Source organism: Ursus arctos, unplaced genomic scaffold, assembly GCF_023065955.2.
Source record: "Ursus arctos isolate Adak ecotype North America unplaced genomic scaffold, UrsArc2.0 scaffold_24, whole genome shotgun sequence".
In the NCBI taxonomy this organism is placed as follows: Eukaryota; Metazoa; Chordata; class Mammalia; order Carnivora; family Ursidae; genus Ursus; species Ursus arctos.
In genome coordinates, this window is record NW_026622919.1 from 7,867,742 (window position 1) to 7,882,921 (window position 15,180).

Here is a 15,180-nt window from a genome sequence, read left to right on the forward strand (position 1 = left end):
TTGTGGGACTCATTTCTCTGGGGCTCTAGAAACTTCAGTGAGCAGCGGTTCTCCCCCTCGTGCCTGGGACCGCAAGCCCTGCTGAGCAGCACCCAGATTGTATTTCTTAGAGGTATATGCATTACTTTCCGAAGCCTTTATGTTTTCATGTAAGGCATCCTGGGGGGGCTGCTTGCCTCTGCCCTCCCCCCCATTTTATTTCTTCCTTATTGCCTTTCCTCTCCATTCTTTCTCTTTCGCTTCTGGAAAGTGTTAATTATTCTCCAGCTCGTGCCCCTTTGCACAGCCCTTCTCGAGTGGGTGGAAATGGCTTTGTTTGTTCTGAACCACACTTGCTCTGAGACATTAATAATAATAATAATTAATAATAATTCTGTCGCAAGAAGACAGCAATCTCAAGTTCCATGGCCCTGGGTGGTGTTGCCTAGTGCCTCCCAGCAGCCCCCTCCCTTGCTTTCGGGACCACACTGGATTTGGAGGGGTGGGTAGGGAAGGGGAAGAGCTGGAGGAGGACTTGGGGGGGAGGGGGTGGTGCAGAAGAAAATCACGATTTGTACTTTGATAAGGAGCCTGCTTGTCTGGCACCTGACATTGGGTGACACAGCAACCCTGGAGCCCGACTGAAAGTGGCAGACCCATCCCCCGCTGATGGGTGGCCGAGCTGGCTCTCCGGGCTGTAGGTGGAGAATCAAGAGCAGCTTGCATCAGTCAGATGTCTGCCCTGGAAGGGCTCATGCTGTCACCTTGCTGTCCTCGCAGGGCCGGCAAGGATCGAGTGGGGAGCACGATTGGAAAGGCTTTGCAGAAGATTGCAAAAGAACAGAGAAGCCCCAGAAATGTAAGGCAGTGATAACAAGGAAAGAGGGCTGTGCTGCCGTCAGCAAAGCAAGAGGAGGATGTAGGGAAGGACTCTCTCCCTGGGGTCTTGGGCACTGGCGCAAAGGCCAAGGCTGTGTTCAAGGCAGCGCCCCCTCCACCTGCAGTCTGTGTACTCGCTTGGGGAGCAGTTGGGGCTCCAGGGAGCGAGGGGTGGGGTCAGCCCTGCAGGATGGTCCCACAGGTGCTTCCTGACTTTTCCCTCACCTTCATGGGCGTGATGATCAAGCCACCAAAGCAGCACTGGCATCTCCCGCGGGGGCCATTCCTTGAAATTCCGAGGGATGTATTTCTATTTCTGTTGTCCTCGTCAGCAGTTGAGTGGGGAGGGTGGGGGGACGTTGAGAATCCCAGAAGGGAGTGTGGAAGGAGTGCTGGGAGGCCTGCTGGTGTCTGGGCTCGGAGACGTGCGTGGGGAGCGTTGCCAGGCATGGGGTGCGGAAGCGATCCTGGGCTTCACTCTGGGCACGCCCCGTAGCTCTCCTGCTGCACCGCTGGTCCCAGGCGAGGTGTGGGGTGGGGCGCACGGGAGGAGGCCAGGACGGGTGGGATGTGCTGGGTCCTTGTCTAGCTTTTAGAAGGACAGCCTTTAAGTTAGTTGGAGGTGGGATAAAATGGTGAAAGGAGATGGCAGGGCAGAGGGGTGCTTGCCTCACTGTGCCTTGCCGGAAACATGGTCTTCAGAAAGCAGTGTGGCTCCTTCCCTTACTTCCAGGTCTTTGCTCAAACGCCATGGTCTCAGAGAGGCCTCCCTCCACATCTTAGCTGGAGGGGAGTGCCCCATCCTTAACATTTCCCAGCCCGCTAGCACACCTGTCAGGTGCTGGAACAAAGCCTCCACCAACCCTGAAACCCAGGGTGCATCCCGTTCTGCTGGGAACACCGCCGGGCTAACTTGGCTGGGATTCCCGTTTCTTCCTGCCTTATCACTTCCTGGCATTCTGTTTTGCATTTATTGTTACTTTGTTGTCTGTCTCTGGAAGGAGAACTCAAGATTCATGAGGACAGGGGACTTGGCTGATTTCATTTTGCCAGCACCTGGGATAGTTCTGGGACATGGTAGTTGCTGCGTAAGAGTTTGCCAGGTACACGAAAGCAGGCAGGCTTCCTAGAAAAAGTGGCAAAATTCTTACCTTCACGGTAAAAAGAGGGTCTGTGAGTTTCCAGCATCACCAGCAACACGGGGAGCTTTGGGGCCCTGACCATCCTAAATCGTTCGAAAGCAGTGTTCGTCAGCCTTGGTCTGGTGACATCTGGCTGCATCATTCTTTGGGGGGGAGGGGGCTGTCCTGTGCAGTTAGGGTGTTTAGCTGCTCCCCTGGCTTCTGCCTGTTAGATGCCAAGACCATTCCTCTGCCTCACCCCTGCACAAAAGAGTGCCGGTTGCCAGTGTCCCCTGGGGGGCCAAATCACCCAGGCTGAAAACCACTGTTCTCAGTGAAGACCGGTTCTCTCCAAGCCGCACTTTGCTAAATGGGCCAAATAAGCAGCATCGGGGGTCTGAATGCCGTGGCATTTCCGCTGTAATGAAGTGGGCCTCTTTCCATATCCTTTCCCCCTTGTGCACCAATCACATGATAAAAAATCACATTATGAAGGAAGACGAAGGAAAGTCAGCCGACACATTCTCATGGTGAAACACGTCTTTTCTTGCTACAGGAATTCCTCAGATGTCAGCGTGAGGCAGAGAATTAGAAATAATTAAAGCGCATACACAGACAAAGAGCTGTGACTCGATGGCCCAGGGCACAGCGCAGATACCAGCCGTCACCCCGGGGGTGCCGAGAGGGAGTTTCTACAGGGGGAGAGACTGGCCCTCTCAAAGTCCCTTCTGTCCCCACGATTCCGTCCGTCTGTAGCGCCAGCCTCGACTGTGATACGGTGTGACAGGCCGCCTCTCTTGGTGCTGCTCCCAGGGACAGAGCAGGGTAGATCCTGCAGTCCCTGGGACTCCATAAAGGGACCCGAGGACCGGAACGAGGGAAGCTCAAACAGAGCCACGAGGCTTTTCTGCCCCCCTTTTACAACAAGGTTCAGTGAGGTGTCGCCATCCTTATTTAAAGTGTGTTACGGAGGACGTTGCCAGTAGAATGATTAGGACAATATTGATGTATTGGACAAATGGGAAGACATGAGAGGAAGGGCTTATGTTTTCATTTTCAACATGTCATTGGAAAGAAATGATGAATTAAAATATCGGAATTATTAGATTCTCTTCGTACTCCTGATCCACAGTGACAGTGGAAAACAAGGAGGCACGTGTGCGTGTCTGCATGCGTGTGCGTGTGTGTGTAAGACACAGCCAAGTATAACTTTGATGAGACACCTTCATAAAAGAAGCTCAACCAAGAATTTTAGTAGTTGCTTATAAATGGATGCATTTCAGTGATCAGATCGGCATCGAGCAGTCTTCTCTCCCATACTAGATACGCGTATTTTAGATGGAAACTTCTGTTTGGAACTATTTTTGCCTGGATTCCAAAAAATATCTTGGTGGGGTTTTTTTTTTGTTTTTCTTCCCCGCATCGAGATGATTCGACTCACCTTGCCTTAGCGACTGGCATCCGCGTGTTCGGATGAAGGTGGAGGAGGAAAGCCCTTTTAGCGGTGCTTACCCATTTTCCTCCTTCCCATCAGGGTCCTGTGCATTTGTAAGCTGTCGGCGGGGTTGGAGGGGTTTCCACGGATGCCTTTGGCCCCCTTATGGATTCATTTATCTATTCCTACTGGGATGTAGGCCCCATGACAGGCTGTGACTTTGTCTTGTTCACCAAGGAGCCGCAAAGTTGGCAGTCTCTAAGTACTAGTTACATACACCTGGGGAACAAACTCAAGATTTTGCCTAGTTAATGCAGAGACAGTCACATTAACTAGCTGGGCAAAGCACAAGGATGACATGGCCGTCTTAAGGTCCATCTGGACTTAACTCCAAGTATGTTGGGTCCCTGCAACTGGCACTCTTTCCTTCTTTCGGGATGCTTCTGTTTGGATCGCTTCTCCTTTGGCTCTCATGAGAAACATGAAGGGGGTCAGTTCCTAAGAAATGTTGACCTTGTTCCTGTAGCAAGGCTGCCATCCGAGAGAACCTACCACATAGCCTTCTTGGGACTGTTCGGGAGCTGTGTCCCTTGTGCCTTTCACCCTGCGGTGATGAGGTAGGGGCTGGGGCCCCCCTCTTTCCCAGTGCACGTTCTTCCTATTTCTAGGATCAGCAGCGATCGGTCCTCAGATCCCAGGGTTTTTGTCACCCCGAAGCTCTACAACCAGAAAGCTCATGGTCTTCCTTGTGAGCCAGCCCTGGCGCTTTTGGGAGAGACCAGCTGGCTGCCCTGGGTGGCTCGGAGCTGGAAGGGTCTGGGGAGTGAAGGTGGTGGGGGTGTTGCAGTGACATCACTGTTTCTTGTTTCAGGGTGCCGCAGAAGACCCCCCGACGGCCCTGGCACTGAACTTCACCCCTGCGTCGATGAAGAAGTCTGACACTGAGGGCCCCGGGCTGCTCTTCCCTGAGAGTGAACTTTCCATCCGGATAGGTAGAGCTGGGCTTCTTCCAGGCAAGCTCCCTGCAGACCTGGGGCTGAGTCAGGCAGCCTAGGCTCGGGCCTGGTGGCAGAGGAAGGACAAGGGAAAGGGCTGGTGTTCTGTCCTGTCCGTGCATGTGACTTACCCCACCGTGGCACGGGGCCGAACCGGTGTCTGGCCCCGTGCCTTCCCTTCCTGTTGCTCTCCAAATCACCTGCTTACCGCACAGGAGCTCACAGGGCCTTCTCTTTGTCTTTCCAGCTGGGCCAAGTGCACTGGGACCCCTCTGATGGGCCTGGGCTGATTTGGGTTACAGCACCTAGCATTTTCCATCTCCTGCTGTCTGACCCACCCCGAATGCTCCTTTCCATCCACACGACTTTCTTCTTTTTGATGCACCTGGGAAACTGTGGCTGTTTCTCTCACCGATTCAGTTGGGAGCCAGAAAGCCCCCAAACACCTTTTCTCTTAAGGTAGAGGGAACGCACTCCCCAAGAGGGCACACCTTGCAGTGGCTAATCTCTGCGGGGGAGGTGCAGCCAGGCCGTGGCCCCCCGAGAAGGAGCAGAGGGTGCACTGGAAGAGGGGTACACGGTTTTCCAGTCTCCAGGGAAGGCTGCCCCTCCCCATCTCATCATCGCGGACTCATTCAGGGCATCTGGCCAGTTAGCGTAAGGAGAGGTGGATGCCTTTCTTTCCCTTTGAATTTATTGAAGTCCCAGGCTGTGAAGTGTATGCCCCTGCCCTCCCCACTTCCTCCATAGACCATGGACTTGGGGCTAAAACCAGGAAAAAGATGCTGAGAATGGGGTGCCTCGTCCCTTGCACAAGGTTCTCTCTCGGTGAATCGGGGAGTAACAGACTGGCGCCTGGTCACCGTCTTCGCATTAGTGATTCAAGGGAGGAGAGTCCTTTCCCGTTTCCGCGCTGGTATTTGAATTTGATCTTCTCACCACGTGTAGGCTAAGGCGCTCCCTAGACCTCAGGGGGAGTAAATGTGCAGAAGTTGCAGTGATGCCCGTTCTCGTCGATCTGTGTTCCGACCACGTCCGGCATGCATTATTCATGCAGAACTTGAATTTCTTCGATCCTCACCGCCTCTTACACCTTCCTCGGTGGGTTGTAATCAGGAAGTGCAGACTCATCTAACGTCAGCCCCCGTAGGAGAGGGTTAGCGCGAGCATCCTGCCCCCTGCCTCCGATCACACGTGCCATTCCTACTCCAGTCAGAGCGGCTTGGGTGTTTCCTGCTGTTCCCCTTCTGTTGGAGAGTCAGGAGCTATCTAGAGACCAGGACGGAGTCCCACCCTCCAGGAAAGCTTGTCATGTGTCATGCCAAACCATGGGAACACAGAGACAGAAGGCTTCTGTCGCCCCTTACTAGCTATATGATGCATACCCCTCTGAAGGCTTTATAATAAAGTTCTGATTCTGAGCCTTCTCTCAGATGAAAAAGTAGGCCAGATTTTATTCTATCCCATTTTTTTTAATGTTCAAGCCATGGGGGGCGTGGGGGGAAAGGTTCAGAGCCTGTCAATCAAAAAAGATTGAAACAGTGGTAGTCCCTTGGGTAGACCTCGTCCAGTGGGGCCAGGAGAACATAGGGCCAGTGGGAGTTGGCTCTGCAGGAGAGCTTCCCAGGACTCTTGGATCTTCTTGGCAACCCAGGGTGAAGGGCTGAGTGGGGGGCTGTGTCGGGGGGAGATGCAGGCCTGTCCTCTTCTGAGGAACAAACACCTAGGCACAGCCTGTGACCAGGCTACCCTCAGTCGCCATCAGTAACTGGTCAGATGCAAAGGCAAAGATCCCTTGTGAGAGCACAGAGGTGGTCTGCCGAGCCGGAGGGGGCCCAGCCGTCTCCAGAAAGGTCGCTCTTCTGCTCACCTGGACACACCTGTGGGTGTCAGGCAATTCAAGACTCTAAAGCTGATAATGGCTGTTTGCTGACCGGCCGCATGCAGATTGGAGCCCAAAGATGCATTATTTGAGCCATCTGGATTTGCCCTTCAGCGGGCTGTAAATGGAGCAAGGAGATCAGTTTAATGGGTATTTAGTGAATAACATCGGCCTTTAAAAAATAATATTGGTGCTGCTATGATAATGTTCCATAATTGGTTCAGTGAGAGAAAAAGCCAGGAAAGCCCCACTGTGGGAGAGGTTCAGCTGTTCTGAGCGGCAGCAGCCCCACCGAGCTGGGGGAAGCATTTATGAGATACTTTCCTATTTATGTCTTGGTGCCAAATGTTTTACGATATTATTCTCAAGGCTGGGGATATTTTGGGACTTAGCGAGACCAGAAGTTCTTTTAAAACCATCAGTCTCTCTCTCTCTCTCTCTCTCTCGATTCAGCCATTTATTTATCTCTCTCCAACTAGTTTTCTTTTAATTAAAAAAGTAATAACATGGATTAAAAATAGAAAAGCAATTTTTCTTCCAACTTCAAACCCTTTTTGGTCCAGGCTTTCAACTCAGGCACACACACTGGTTCTAGTTCCTTGTGTGCCCTTTTAGAAATATTATGTTTATACAGTCCTGCTTGGCCCAATGTTGCTTACTTTGGGTTTTTCGGCGAAAACACATTTTTGGCCTTTGTGTCCTGGAGTGCTCATAGATTCATTGCATTCTTGTTACTGGCCATGATCTTAATTAATGCCCTCTTGATGGCACTGTGTGCTTTTATAAAGAATGTGGCAGAGAGCCTTTTTATAGGTACCTCTCTGTGGGCAGTTATATTGATGAGTAAATTCTAGAAATTAGGCCAGAGGTTCTATACTCTGGGGTCCATGAATGGGCACCAAAGGGTTCATATATCTCTTGACATTTTATGCAAAATAATATGTGTTTTTCGAAGCCAAAGGCCGGGAACACCCGTCACTTCAGGTGGCTCCGTGACCCTGGCATTCATCTAGATCTTGGTGGTTTTTTTGTTTTGTTTTTTTGTTCTTTGTTTTGCCTTAACCTTCCCCATTCAGCTGCCCAGTTGGACTTCTATTTTTATTTTTATTTTTTTTATTAACACTCCCTCTAGGTTCAAAAAAGGTAGTAAAAAGTGAATCAGTCCATTCTTTAACTGCCCGTTTCAATCTGTTGTTTGTTCTGACGGAGGGTGTTGAAACTCTTCTTCAAGAGTGAGGTTTGGTTGTTTTTTCCCACTGACCCATTAGCATGGCAGATGGAGAATCATCTGTAATTCTGTGTATCTGTGGAAGGAACAGGAGGAGGCATTATTTTCCGGTAGGGAAAGAGGTGGATTTAATTTGGGGAATTAGTTAGTTATGAAGCGGCACCTGTTTATCTTGCGTAAACCTTTCCAAAGCTTGTCGAAGGGTAAGTGAATGGGGACTTGAGTCAGGAAAGCATAAGCTATGAGAAACTCTAGTTAGAAACAGATTTTTCCTTAACGTCCTGTTCTTTTCTAATAGGAGAACTCGCCCGGCAGGAATAATTCTAACTAGACAGCCTGGCCCATTAGAAGCCGTGTTTTGCAAAATGAAACCGATGCAGACCTGGTGTTCAGTGGGTGCTAGGTTTGCACGAGCTGCCGTCACCAGCCCGTCGGCAACATTTATTTGCTGTTACCTACATCTCGAATTCCTTCTTGGTTATGCTACTTTGCTGGGTCGTATCCCCCTGTGGAGACAGAACTGAGCTTGGGGGAGAGGATTTGCCTCTTCTGACTCAAGGTTCCCACGTGCCTGACCCCCAGATCAGCACCCAGGGGGACTTGCCCATTCAGACCCAGAATGGAATCCGGGTGTTCTCCGATGCCTTTGTCCTTCCTCAGGATACCCTCTGTTTTCCTCCAGGTATCCTACTGTCCCCTTTTAACCTTGGGCTCTCCCCTATTTTCCCAGTTAAACATCCCCCCTTAGGTGCCTCCGGGAAAAGATTGGCTACAACTGCCAAGCACTGAGGTATCCAACAGTCCACAGTGTGGTACTCAGGCGTTTGCATTTTAACCGGGGACAGATTCTCTATCAGGAGTCAGAGCTAGCCCCTAGGAGAGAGTCTGAATGTTTCTTTGGAATCAGGTCTCTAAAATCACATGTTCAGGTTTGTTATGAAAGGTTTCTTAGTAACTTCGACTTTTGATCAGTAAGATCGCTAAAGATGAAAGAACAACGTCACCGTTTTTAATGTAAATTTAATGTCTTGGCATGTGGTTTTAGCAATTAGACTCTTTCTTTTCCCCCCTGTAACTGGTTGGTGAGGGGACACTTGAAAGTCTTCTCCTGGCCTAAGGGAGAGTTGTCTGGGGCCCGGAAAATAGGCAGGTCCTGGCATTGCCACCTCCCTTCCGGACTAGGGCCTGTAGCCTGGGTTTCTTCATTAAAAGGTTGGGAATGAGCCAAACCTGCCAACCCATGGCAACAGTGCTGGGGCTATTAAAATGTGCCCCATCTTAATACAGGGAAGTAGGAAAATGTTTTGCAGGAGGACAAAGAGCAGAGTGTTCAATAAAAACAATCACCAGGAGCGCTTGGCACCGTGGACGTGGAATAAAAGAAGGAAGTCACACAGAAATACCCCCTTGGCCAGGGCTCTGCGTGGGTGGGGCGAGCGACAGTTCGCATGTCCCAGCTCCTGGGAACATTATTAGGTGCATACATTTTATAGATTCTTGTGCTTCTGGAAGGCATCGTGTTTCACCTGATGTTGAACACCCAGGTTGCACTTCTCCCATCTGTGTTGCCTCTTCCCAAGCGAGGCAGTCATCTGGGGTGTGTGCATTTTCACACGGCCTGGACTTAGAGGCAGTTCTATTCGGGCTGCCATAACAAAGTCCCACAGGCTGGGTGGCTTAAACAGCAGAAACGTATTTCCCCCCAGTTCCGGAGGCTGGAAGCCTAAGGTCGAGGTGTCGGCTGGACTGGTGTCCTCTCCGGCCCCCTCCTTGGTTTTTGTAGGTGGCTGCTTTCTCTCTGGGACCTCACCCGGACTCCCCTCTGTGCGTGCAGTGTCCTTCTCTCTCCTTACCGGTTAGATGGGATTAGGGGCCCACCGTAATGACCTCATTTCCACCTGATTACCTCTTGAAAGATCCTGTCTCCAAATCCAGTGACGTTCTGGGGGTTAAGGCTTCGACATAGGCATTTGAGGGGCACGCAGTTCCGCCCATAGCAGCGCTTCACAATTTTTTAAAAAGTCATCTCCCTGTGGATAGTAGTCAGCCTAAAGGAATACCAGGTGGCAAGAGAACAGGGTTCTCCTGGTTTCTTTCTGTTTTTTAGATCCTCTCACCATATTTCTGCTTCCTCGTCTGTTGGACTCATAGCCGGAGGGGCTGGGGACGCAGAGAAAGGGGTACGGAGCAGGGCTGAAGGAAGCTGAAAATGTCCTCAGGGTCAGCGCCAAGAAAGTAGGTCAGGTGATTTGAAGTCTGATGGTGGAAGGCTGCTGGCAGGTGCACTGCCTATGCTGATGAAATTAAGGGGGCGGGACAAAGCTAGCTATCCCACAAAGTGATAGGCCCAGGTATCTTTGGGGGAGATCAGTACGAATGCACAAGCAAACTTATAGACGTCCTCTCCTGACAATGTTCATTTGCTAGGGCTGCCATAATGTCGTACCGCAAACTCGTGGCTTCAAACCACAGAAATTTATACTCTCACAGATCTGGAGACCGGAAGTCTGAAATTCTTGTCAGCAGGGCCACGCTCTTCCTGAAGGCTCTGGGGGAGGAGTCTTCCTTGACTCTGAGAACTGCTGGCGGCTCTGGCGTTCCTTGGCTTGCGGCTGCACCCCTCCGGGCTCTACCGCTGTTATCAGTACATGGCCTCGTTCCTTGTGTGTCTGTGTCTGATCCCCCTCTTCCTTCTCTTGTAAAGACACCGATTGTGGGCTTTAGGACTCAACCTCATCCAGTATGACCATCTCTTAACTAATGACACCTGCCATTCCATCTCTGTTTTCAAGTAAGGTCGCATTCGGAAGTTCTGGGTGGATGTGGAATTTTGGGAGGACACTTCTCAACCCAGGACGCTGACCGGTCCCCTCCTCCGATCGTTCCATGACTGGGCTCCAGGAACTTGGTTAGTCTGGAGGGGCCTGTGTGTCACGCACAAGTGAGGGAGGTGGGAGAAAACGGGAGGAGACAAAAGGAGGCTAATCCTGGCAGTACTAAAACCCCATTTGATTCATCAGGAGCCCATAGAGCAGCTGCCGGGGCTCTTTGAAATATTCATTAAGTGTCTACTGAGGAGTTAGGGATACTGTCTTCTTATGCAAAATTTAACATTTGCTGGGCTAGCAGGTTCTATGATATTTATAAGAGTTCTGACACATTCATTTCAGCTCATAAGTCCATTACGCTGGGAAATGTGTTTTTAATGTGCTTTTGGGACGCAGAGCAGACAAGTGGCTTGGGCAGTGCCAGCCCCCTGTTAGGATATTCCTGCCAGGCTTTTATTACCCGGAGATGGAGGGGGCTGCTGCCAAAAAGTCATGCAACCTGGGCTCCTTTCAGACTGTTGTGTTTTATTTTTCGGATGGGATTTTTTTGCAGAAGCCCCTTAAGCTGGAGAAGCACAGGGTAGCACTCTGGTTTCAAGTATTTAAGATCTTTAGGAGTCCCTCCACGTATTCATGCCCATCGCCATTGTTTGTTTATTTATCTTTTCCTTGGGCCCATTAAGGAAAGTGCCTAAGAAGGAATGGAAGCTGGTTGTGAGCCCCCAGAACTGGGAGGTGCCACTCACTGAGACAGGCAGCCTTAGAGAAGGCAGGGGCTGCTGGGGAGCGGGAGGAGTAGGGTTTGAATTCGTGTAGTCAACACCAACAACTCTAGCATCCGGGATGGGGTCAGTGCAATCCTGCCTTAAAGAGAAGGAGTCTGTGATGTGCTCCATTCGTCCCAGGCGTCCTTTGTTAGCACGCACGGTTTGTCTGACCTGCCTTCTCTTATTCGTGTTGTATGCATTATGGTATTTTGTTCTCCGTTCTTCTCTCTAGTGCGTTTCCCCTCCTAGGGCTGGAGAAAGAAAATAGCTCCAAGTGTCTTAAAACTAAATCAATTGTCTCAATGAAACATGATCTCAAGGGTTGTAGCATTTTGGAGCGGGAGCTATTAAGGGATGTGCCAGGGACTTCCTACTTGATCACCCAGACAGATCTAATTCCCAGGGCTCCTTGACTCCTTGATTATCCCAAACTAATCATCAGCTGGTAGGGGAGGCAGAGGCATTCAGCGGGGATGGCAGGAGAGGATGCGTACGATGTCTCTTGCAACTCTTAGGTACAGTAGGCCAGAAGTCTGCTGTCTTTCAGAGCAGATCAGGGCACCCCTGGTGATTTCACAGCACCAATCCTCAGTAAGCCTTGGTAAGGTTTGCTCAAGTCAACCCTAGTAACCATTGATTATGTTCTTTCCAGTAGGGATGCTCCTGTTGTACATATAAAAACAATTAGGAGACATTGAGCACTCAAGGAGATTCAGATCTTCTTGGAAAACCAATGGGCCTTTTAATATGGTTTAACGAAACATAAGGAAGCTTCTAACAGTCCCATAAGTGGGTCTTGAATATGTCCTTGGTGCTCCCACGCAGAGCCCTTCATTTTGAGTTACTTATTTATTTTTAGATAAGGAGTGGGGTACACTTTGAGGTTCAGCTTTTTCCATATAGATGTTCCATTGTTGCAGCACTATGTATTGGAAAGACTGAGCTTTCTCCATTGAATTGACTTTGTGCTTTTGTAAAAAAATTAATTGACCATATTTGTATGGGTCTGTTTTTGGACTCTGCATTCTGCTTCTTTAGTTTATGTGCTTATTCTTTTACCAGTATCACCCTCTCTTAATTATGGTAGCTTTATTGTACATCTCAAAATCAGATACTGTGTGTCCTCCCACTTTGTTCTTTTTCAAAATTCTTTTGTTTATTCCTTTGCCTTTATATGCCAATTTTAGAATCAGCTTGTTAAAATCTACAAAAAGTCCTGATGGGCTTTTGGTTGTGATTGCATTGACTCTATAAATCAATTTGGGGGAAATTGACATCTTGCTAATATTAGTCTTCTATTTCATGAACATGGTATATCTCTCCATTTATTTAAGTTGTCTTGGATTTCTTTTATCAGCATTTTGTGGTTTGCTGCATATATATCCTACACTTGTTTGGTTAGGTTTATACCTGAATATTTCCTTTTATGGTGCTATTATAAGTGATACTGTATTTTAAATTTTGACTTCTGATTGTTCATGGCTATTTTACAGAAATATAATTTATTCTTGTGTGTTAGTCTTGTTCCTGCAACCTGGCTAAAGTCATTTATTAGGTCTAAGAGGTTTTTTTTTTTTTTTTTTTTTTTGATTCCTTGGGATTTTCTATGCCTTATCTGTGAATAGTGGCTATTTTATTACTTCCAATCTGTATGCCTTGTATTTTTTTTTTCTTGTCTTACTTGCACTGGCCAAGACTTCTAGTACACTGTTGAATAGGAGTGGTGAGAGTAGACATTCTTGCCTTATTCCTAATCTTAGGGAGAAGGCATTCAGTCTTTCACCATTAAGTATGGTGTTATCTATAGGCTTATGGTAGATGAAAGCATACATATTTGAAAAGTCACCAGGTTCCTAAGAGATGTCACAATACAGAAATGATACAGAGTTGAATGGGTCAGAAAATAGGTACTGCAGGGGGATTGGGTTTGAATTCTGACTCCACCCCTTAGCAGTAGACGTTGGGCAATTTCATAACCTTTTCCCCCTCAGTTTCTCTCTCCAAAATGGGGGTGACGGTAATTACCTCATGGAGCAGCTGTGAAGCTAGGTGAGGATGATATGTGTAAAGTGCTTAGAATAGTGCTTTAGTGTTTTGTGTGCTCTTGGTGAATATCAGTCGTCGTTATTCTAGAAGGACAGCTGCTCACATGGCCCGGGCTCAGGGTGCCTGGATGTGGGATCTTTTTTTGGCCCAGATTGTGGCGATTTTGCTGCCCATATTAAAAAGTACAGAAAGCTTTCAGTTTGCGTTTGTATTCTCCAGTCATTGAGCACGTTCGGGTCTCTAAGGCCCGCAAGGTGCTCAGACAGATGTGTGGCATTTACATTTGGGCCAACTCAGGGATGGAGTGGCCACACTGGAAAAGAACGGGTCATCCCTGAGCTGGAAGAGGAGGTTTTTCCCAGGAAAAGGAAATCCCTAAAGGAATTCAAGAAGCATAAATGTGTGGTTAAGGAAAAATATGCCATAAGATAGATGTGAAAAATTAGAGAACTGGGAAGTGAGGAGGAGAGAACCTCTGTGTATGTGTATGTGTGTGTGTGTGTGTGTGTGTGTGTGTGTGTGTGTTGAAGAGCAAGGGGGTAGAGTCCGGGGGTGTGCTAGTACCCTGGACTCATGGCTCATCGGCATGAGAATGGACCTTGCTTATCTTCCCTTTTTCTCTGCCCAGGACACAGAACAGTGTCTTAGCTCAGAGAAGGAAAGTTGAAGTGGTAAGCACCGGAACAGTGTAGAGGGCTAAGCTGCCCATCACTGGAAGGATTTGAGTACAGGCTAGGTGACCAGTGGTCTGGGAAGTCATAGAGGGGCTCACTGTGCAGTGTGGAAGTTTGGGCTGAGTAACTTGCTGAGGCCCCCTTCCTGCTCCAAGATTCCTCGTCTGTCCCTGAGCCTACCAAGGACCCCTCTGCCTGTTGGGCTCGTGGGACCTGGAAGTCTGGGGCAGTGGCCTCTGGCTGAGATCCTGGAGTTGGCGAGTGGGAGCTCAGGCACCGGCCACCACACAGTCTCACCAGTTAGCAGGGGCAGCGTCGGAGTGGCTATCAGGGGCTGCAGGTGCCTTCTCTGGGCTCATCTACCCGGCCTGCTCTTTCTGCTCAGTGTTGCCATGGTAACCTCTCCCCTCCTTTCCCGCAGTCCAGCAGTACCTCTGAGCCTGGCTAACACAAGGACGGTTCCCCTTGTCTGGTCTCGTCTCGTCTCGTCTCGTCTCTGCTGGTGTCTCACACTCACCTCTTCGGATCTCACCCTTGGAACTTCTTTTTGTGCCCACACCCCTGCTCATCTCCTCCGTCCCCTCCCTTTCTTCCTCTCTCTCTGAGGCCAGCCCCTCCTTCGCTCTCAGTAGGGGCAGACCTTGGGGAGTCCTCTCCGGCTCTGCCGCCTTGGCCCCAGCACAGCCCTTCCCGGGAGCTGCAGCAGTTGGAAAGGCTCTTCAGAGGCACTCACTTCCCTCTGTGTCTGGAGAGCCACGTGGGCAGATTCCACCCGCCCCTCTTTCCGGAGAATCAGATCTGGGTGAAGTTCTCCCCCAGGCCTTCGCTTGGGGTTGGCTTTGCAGAGCGGAAGCCCATTAGCTTGCAGTGCTAATTAAACTCATCTTGGCGATCTGTTTGTCAGTGTCCCTGCCCTATGTTTGGGGTGGAGCCCCATGAGAGTCTAGACCCCACCCTTGAGGTTTATTATGGAGAGCAAGCCTCTCCCGGGAGTCATCCTGCTTGGTGTCCTTTCTGGGTGACAATGCTTCAACCCACCCATCATCCGGCCCTACTGGATTAGAGGTATTACCCGCTTGTGTCAGAATGGACTTGCTGCTTGTGTGTCTGCCGCAGCCAGGGGGTAAAGCTTTGCCATATTAATTCTCTTTCTTTGTGGGTCTTATGATCCAACACTATTCACCCTGAGGAGTCTAAGAGTACCATGTTTCTCCCCTTTGAGCTCTCTCCCGGTCTCGGCCTGGAAAAGAGCACTGGGGATGAGGGTAGGCTCCACGCCGGCATATAACGGGATCCTATTAGCTGACCGAGAGACTTCAGAGCCGAGTTTTGCTAGTGATTGGATC

The 15,180-nt window shown here is 49.7% G+C and overlaps 1 protein-coding gene across 18 annotated transcripts in view; it reads left to right on the top strand.

The window, feature by feature from the left end:
- The window catches only part of SLC39A11 (solute carrier family 39 member 11), a 565,309-nt gene that overhangs the window by 175,640 nt on the left and 374,489 nt on the right, over window positions 1-15,180 (top strand). For 12 of the 18 annotated variants that reach the window (XM_057318037.1, XM_057318035.1, XM_048225880.2 and 9 more), the window contains one exon: window positions 4,286-4,427. In XM_057318037.1, coding sequence (XP_057174020.1) covers window positions 4,286-4,427 — 142 coding nt within the window. The remainder of the gene's footprint in view (window positions 1-4,285; window positions 4,428-15,180) is intronic. The other 6 variants (XM_057318040.1, XM_026512336.4, XM_048225884.2 and 3 more) reach the window with 1 other exon arrangement.